Genomic DNA, 7,026 nt, shown 5'->3' with positions numbered 1-7,026 from the left:
GGGAGCCATCAGAAGGATCTGAGATTCTAGGAATGCTGCAAAAGTATATTCAGTAGGCAAGGATGGCAAATACCCAAGGGTAATTTATGCCTGCTCTTTGGTGTAGGTAGGCCTTTCTAGCTTAACGGAGATTATCTCCAATTGTTCAATTGTTAAAGGACACCTCTGGGAAACTTTAAGCCAAAGAGAGAATTAATAGTATCAAATATTACAAAACAGGAAGAAATTTATCTTAATTTGTTGTAAAGTCAGAGTTGTTTCCACAGTTAAGAATTTAAGCATGAAAACATGAAGTTATAGTTTGAGAGAAATATCCAGATCTCAAGCAGTGCCAGAGAAACTATGTGCATGTGCATGCCAGACTGATAATTTAACTTAAAAACACTGTCAACCAGATTAATTTGCAAATAATCAATCTCTCTCTCTCTCTCTCTCTCTCTCTCTCTCTCTCTCTCCCCCCCCCCCTCCCTCTCTCCCTCTCTCCCTCTCTCCCTCTCTCTCTCATACACAGACACATTTCTTTTGTCTTCAGGGTAAAGATATAGTACTTATCAAAATATATAATTTACCTTTTTTTTTTAATCATTAGTTTGTTTTTTAACAGCCTTGATGTGTTTTTATAAAGTAGAGATTGTAGGTTTTGTGCTGTTTGAAACCTAAGAGAAAGGTGCTTTTCTTTTTATTGTTGGGGCAAAGTAGAAAGTGAACCCATGACTAGAAAGATAATATCAAGTAGGATATTGTAAACATACCTCCGGGAGATAACAACAGGATAACAGGGAGCAGGCAAACAGGCCAATCCAGGGGAGAAATGGGGTTAAAGAGAGCTCTACAATGAAACAGATTTTTTAAAACCCACTCCTTCCAAGTCCTTCAGCTCAAGCTGTAGCCAAATATTTGCATAAAGAGCTGGTAAAGGATTCCAGCTTCCTGGTTCATGACATTACAGCATGGATCATTTTCAGAATGAACACCACCTCCTGTTTCAGCAGTGGCTGACTGTGCAGTTCTCCCAGTAGCTCAGTGTACGGAAGTGAGTATGCCCTGGAACCCAAGAGAGGTGTGGTGAGATCAACTTCCCAGACCAGAATCCCACAGCAACGCTGTCCCTTTAAAATTTAAAGCTGCCGCCTGAAATCTTTAAAAAAAAAAAAAAAAAAATCCTAAATTACTCCATTAGTATAATTAACCATTCAACAGGAAAATGCAGGCTGCTTTGCTGTAAATAGTTTAAAGGCACAGTTTCATAAACATTAAGTTTAAAATACAGTAATGAAAAGAGCAACGTTTATTTAAAAATGGTAAAAAACATATAAAGAGCTGAAATATTTCCTGACCTTAAACTAGAATGTTGATTCTACTTCAACTGTTGTAATCAGCTTCAACTCCTGATTGTAACTTTAAGAAAATATTTTCTATTTTAATAGTTCATAGATAGTAAGACTGTGAATATTTTTTAGCTACTCAGGCTTAACAAAGTTAGGAATTATGTTCTTTCAGAAAAATGTATTCCTAAGACTAAGAAATCAGATATTATGTGAAAATTGAGGAAAATAACTAAGTTCTAATTGAATTATATAAATGTGACTCCTCACTATTAAAAACTAAATAGTTTAATAGGAAGGTACTTTGTTGAGTTTTCTCAAAGTGTTACATTTCTGTAACATAAAAATTATTTTTATCAAAATTAACACTTAAAAATTAAGTGTATCAAAATTTAATATTAACTTCCTAATAGCATGAAAAATACCCAAGCAAACAAAAAACATAAAAGTTGAATCTAAAAAAAATATAGCATTGGTTGTATTTAAGGGAGACAACCTTTTTTATAAGAAAGAATCTGGCTTACCTTACAGCAGCAGGAAACAGTTCCCGGCCGAGTCTTAGCTTTCCCTGTATGATATGCTTCTCTTTGCTTCATGGTCATATTCTTGCTTTGGCAGTTGTCCGGAGGCACCAGTATCCACCTTTCAGACCCAGTCGCACCATCTTCTGCAGGTCAGTACAGCCCGCATTACAGTTCCCTTAGAAACTTTTTCAAAAGTCCATCTCAAAGGTCTTCCAGTGCTTGATTCAGGGGTTAAGATAGGCACCACCATTTAATTGGAATCCAACCAATCAGAAGGTGAAAAAGGCATAGTGACTCCAGATGCAAGCCCAGCAAGGAAACTAGTGCAGGTTTTTGCCCTCATTTCTGAACTGTCTCTTCTCTGCTGCCTGTTCTGTCCCAAGACCATGTTCTTCACATTTATCCCAGTTTTTCATCTGCAAGTAACCTAACTTGACTACAAGATGATTTTTTTTAGAATATGTTATATATTTTTTTAATGCACTAGTAGTTGGAATATAGAACATCCTGAGACACTAAAATATGTTTTTGTTCTTGTTCATTTAGCTTCTAGCCGATAGGGGCTTCCCTCCCCTTCTTTTTTCTCTTCCCAGAAAGCAGTTCAAACAAGTGTAAGTTTTCCCAGCCCAATATGAATAAATCTATTACATAAACAGTCCCTTCTATGCCACTCAGCAGGTAAGAGTTTAAGAAGGTCATATATAAGAAAACCTGTGCTGATGGTGGTTCCCACTGAATGTGTCACTTTAACTTAAAGGAACTTGAGATTTAAAAAAAAGAAGAAGAGAGAAAGAAAGAAAGAAAAATTCAATATCCTTGAGCCCCTTTGGTGGGCATACTCTAAACCTCTCTTCTTGAGCACTTAAGGATGATTATTACATGTCAGTCCTATTAATACTAAAATGGAAAAGGAGTGATGTTTCTGAATTGTTTTTGTTTTGTATTTAACATGTTTTTCAGTGTACTCTCCTGTTAACATGTCCACTAAGAGAATGCTTTGCTTTTTGTAATTTTAAATAAGTAGCACTGTTTTCCATAAAGAAGTTTCTGGTTTCCATTTTTATCCTTTGCATCATCATTCATGTCACTTCTCAAAACCCCCTCCTCAAAATTTAAATTACTAAGTGTGAAAAGTTTGTGAAGACAATAACCCTGAATGAAGAGAATTATTTCCCACAGCATCAGAAGTTTTCTTAAAGCCTTGAACATACCTCTGATTTACTTCTAAGAGGGTTACCTGAATTACAGATAGGGGCAGGCTGTGGATGCTTTTGTAGTCCATGTCGGCAGAGGCTTGAACCATTATTCCACTTTGACACTTGGACACAGGTCAGGCCACCATGCCTCATTTTTACCCTAGCCACACTGAAAGCCAATTGTCACAATGTTAACCAGATTCATTTCACTAACACTTGAATTAACTAAGATAACTAAAAAGTTACTGCCTACCTGTTTACTTTTCTGGAATTTCTTAAGTGCTTTTCCTAGAACAGTAACTCTTTAAAATTTTGAAGAAAACTCCATTCAAATCCATTTTGCAATTTTGCAAAAAAAAAAAAAAAAAAAAAAATTCTCCTTCTCTTCTAGGACTGTATTTTGAGCCTGAATCGATGTCTTCCACACCAAATTATTTTCAACCCCGAGAATTTAACACTTGTGTTTCTTGTGAAGAAAATCCAAGCTGCCTGGACCAGATCTTTGATTCCTATCTTCAGACTGACACACTGTCAGAGCCGTTGCCCAACTTCACGCAAAGTCCTCCACACTATTTCCCAGACAGCTTCCCGGCCACCCCTTTCTGTTTTAACCAGAGCCTGGTAATTTATCTTCATTTTTTTATACAACCTGATTGTTGCTAACTCTGGGGTAGTGATGCTTTGTAAGAGTTTGCGTCATCTCCTGAGAAATTATACAAAGTCTATCAACAAGGAAACCATCCAGAAACAAGGAATCATTTAAAATTCAATGTATAAAGATAGTCACAGTTGCAGAGCATAAGCCTTTGGATACACAATTATGATTTTCCAAGTAAGTTGATATGTGGCAATAAAAAGGTTTCCTGGTAGTACTTAATGTTTTTTAAATTATGAAGTTAAAACATCTACTAATTTGGAAATCGTAGTTTAAACAATGGCCCTTGGATTTTTGAGATCTTGAAAACAGGATTAAGGCTGCTTGTACATACTATGAAATTTCATTCAGATAAAGGGGTTTTGTTGTTTTGTTACTGAGTTGACTCCAATAACTGGTTATTTGGATCTGCCGTAGGCATAGGAACTCATTTGGGTCTGAGATGGTTAGTAAAAATGAAGCCTAATCTTTTAATTAATTTGAATTTTGTGTTCTAGATAGATCTCAAGTGTTTGAAAATGTGTCATCATTTTAAATGAAGTAAGGTTTCTATTAATAGATATTAATTATTTTAGAAACTCGTAATTTTTAAAACTTTAAAGCGTTTCTTTTACTTTTTGAAGAAATTTGAATACTTTTTTCTTTTGCTTTTTTTCAGACATCTATATGGGCATCAGACTAAATTTTAGAAGGAATTGAAATTAACACTACAAAATATGCATACTATTATGGGGAAAATACTGGGCCCCAAACACCTATTGCCCTTCTAAGAAAGCCTTTAAGTTTCTCTGTGACTTGCATAAAGAGAAGGAAGTGTGTACCTTTCTCCTCAGGGAACAAGACTTGGGTGATGGGAAGTAGCCCAGAGGCTGGGTCCTATCGGATCCAAGTTTTCCCTGGGCAGGTTCCGTGTTCACCTGGTTCTTCTCCATCAAGGGTGTGGAGAAATATCCAAGGTGCCACCTGTCCCTTATATTGTGGCAAACAGCAGGATTCGATATACAGGTGATCCAAAGCACAATAGGATTTTGTGGTTTAAGAACAAAACATCCTCTAATATATGGTAATAACAAAGGAAGCCAGTAAAGCAAGGCAATTTATTGTTGGAAAGAAATAGGTAAATACAGAATGTGGTATCATGAAAATATGTAGTCAGCAAATAAAATTACTTCTGCAGACTTGGGTTGGGTGTTTGGGAGTTTTACCCCTAATTTTCTTACTCTGTGTGAATAAATCCACGGTGCTTGCTTCTTTTGATCCTGTTTAAGTTACTGAGCTCTTTGCTCCTTGGTTTTCACTCTCTAGACCCCAGGATCACCTTCAGATTCCTCCACTCTCTCTGGCTCCTTAGACTACAGTTACTCACCGGCTCAGCTGCCTTCATACCCTCCGGATAGTTACAGTTCTCCCCCTTCTCTGGACACCCTAAACCACGGCCATTCTCAGGAAGACTACTCCTACCATCATTTGCCCTCACATGCCCAGTACAACTGCTTCTCTGCAGCCCCAGCCTCCGTCTGCTACTGCGCATCCTGTGAGGCGGAGCACTTGGAGGCAGTCAGAACAGCTGAGTATTTCTACCCCAGCACCGACTGCATGGACTTTGCACCCTCGGCCGCCACTGCCAGTGATTTCTATAAGAGGGAAACAAACTGTGACATCTGCTATAGTTAATAGAAATGACACTAATTTGGAACATGGCGTGGGTATAGCTACTTTTCTACCACATCTAGATAACACTTTGCATTATGCAATCTGTTAACAAAATATCACAGACACAGTTTACATGTCACTGTTTTCAATTTTCTGATGCTAATATAGGTATTAAGATGAAGTCCTCAAACCTGGTCATAGTACCATGCCTGCTGTACAAAAAAATGTCAACTCACAGTTGACATTTTTGTAGGGAATGTTCCATTGTTTTATTTTTCTGTATAACGAACAAATTCTCTCTTTTTTACTAATAAATAATTTTGCATTATTATTATATGCTGGGTTATTTTTTAAATTACCAACAGTAATTTGACTTGATTTTTATCCAATAGGCTAGGAAACTGATCACTAAACTTGAGTGGTCTCATCTTATTGATGATTTTAAAATTATTTTAGTGTACTGAGATGCATGAGATGGAGGTTAGACACACTGTGAAGGTAATAAAGAGAAAATCTGCCCTGCCTCTAAATGGGGCTATTCATCAAAGAGCAGCATCCGAAAAAGTCATGGACTCATGTTTGCATATTGATTTATAGAACTGACTGTGTTGTTCAAAACTGACTTTCAGAATTTACTTCCTCCAATTAATCTGTTTGAAGAAACCCACTGTCTTTCAAGGTCCAGAATTACTTCAGCTACCTGTGCTAGACTCTACTATTAAATCTTGTTCACTGAGGACAATCAAAGAACAGGATTAATACCTGAAGTGAAGTCTTGAGGGGCATTTTCCATGTCCCAAGTTTCAGCACCATGGCAGTAATAACTGACACCAATAACACCATAGCCACCATTTTTAGCCCTTCCTGTGAGCCAGAATTGTCTGAGTTTTCTGGCACGTCATCTCATTTAGTCTTCATAACAGGATTGATAACAAAATGAGAAGTTTGAGGCTCAGAAAGTTTAAGTCACCTGCCCAGAGTTACCCAGCCAGTAAGCACCCAAGCTTGGGTCTGAAGGAATGCAAAGCCTGCTCCTTCCTCTCCAGTGGTTGAGCTACTCCTTGCAAAAGACTATTCAGGAGCCTATAGGATCATTAAACCCCAGCTTTGTCATACAACCTTGTTCCTATCACAACTAAGTCAGTCTTCCCCAGAAGAGCCAGTCTGTCCCCAGGATATCAAGATGACAAACACAAAGCTGCCAGAGTCCTGGGGTGTGGGGGCAGGAGAGAAGCCGACCCACTGCCATGGTCACTCAGTGGACTTCTTCCTATCCTGAGTCAGAGATGCTTTCCAAATGATGCCACCTGATTGTCTTTTCCCTGGAGACTTAACTGAGACTTAGGCAAACAGGACAAGTCCCAGCCTGCCTCATGGAATAGCCATGCCAGGAAAATAGAACAATCGCTGCCTTCCTGACATGCCAATAAAACTAGATTCTTAATGGCTTGAAACTGGCCTGTTGTCAACAAATACCTATTGACACAGACCAAGGCCCCTTAGTACACCCTACCCAACTCCAGCAGTTATCTCCAAGGACAAAGAGCAGAGAAACCAAGGATGTTTAGTGTTTGGTACCAATATAGCCCTTTCCTGGATGCCCTTCTCTTCCTACCTTCTCCTTTTTCTTTTTCTTCTTCCCTGGCTTCAATCCTCTGCCTTCTGAATTAATT

The 7,026-nt window shown here is 38.1% G+C and overlaps 1 protein-coding gene across 2 annotated transcripts; it reads left to right on the top strand.

Moving 5' to 3' along the window:
• The first annotated feature begins 1,828 nt into the window (after positions 1-1,828).
• On the top strand, positions 1,829-5,561 carry Pou2af3 (POU class 2 homeobox associating factor 3). 2 transcript variants are annotated; one of them, XM_076843789.1, is made up of 3 exons: positions 1,829-1,998; positions 3,521-3,666; positions 5,006-5,561. In XM_076843789.1, the coding sequence occupies exons 1-3, from the start codon at positions 1,920-1,922 to the stop codon at positions 5,372-5,374; spliced, it is 594 nt and encodes a 197-aa protein (XP_076699904.1). In that variant the 5' UTR covers positions 1,829-1,919; the 3' UTR covers positions 5,375-5,561. The 2 variants fall into 2 exon arrangements, with proteins under 2 accessions (XP_076699904.1, XP_076699903.1); XM_076843788.1 differs by having other exon boundaries at positions 3,437-3,666.
• Positions 5,562-7,026: the final 1,465 nt, after the last annotated feature.

The sequence above is a fragment of the Callospermophilus lateralis genome, chromosome 2 (assembly GCF_048772815.1).
Source record: "Callospermophilus lateralis isolate mCalLat2 chromosome 2, mCalLat2.hap1, whole genome shotgun sequence".
Lineage (NCBI taxonomy): Eukaryota > Metazoa > Chordata > Mammalia > Rodentia > Sciuridae > Callospermophilus > Callospermophilus lateralis.
The sequence above is the reverse complement of the archived record's forward strand: the minus strand, read 5'-3'. Positions and strand labels throughout refer to the sequence as shown.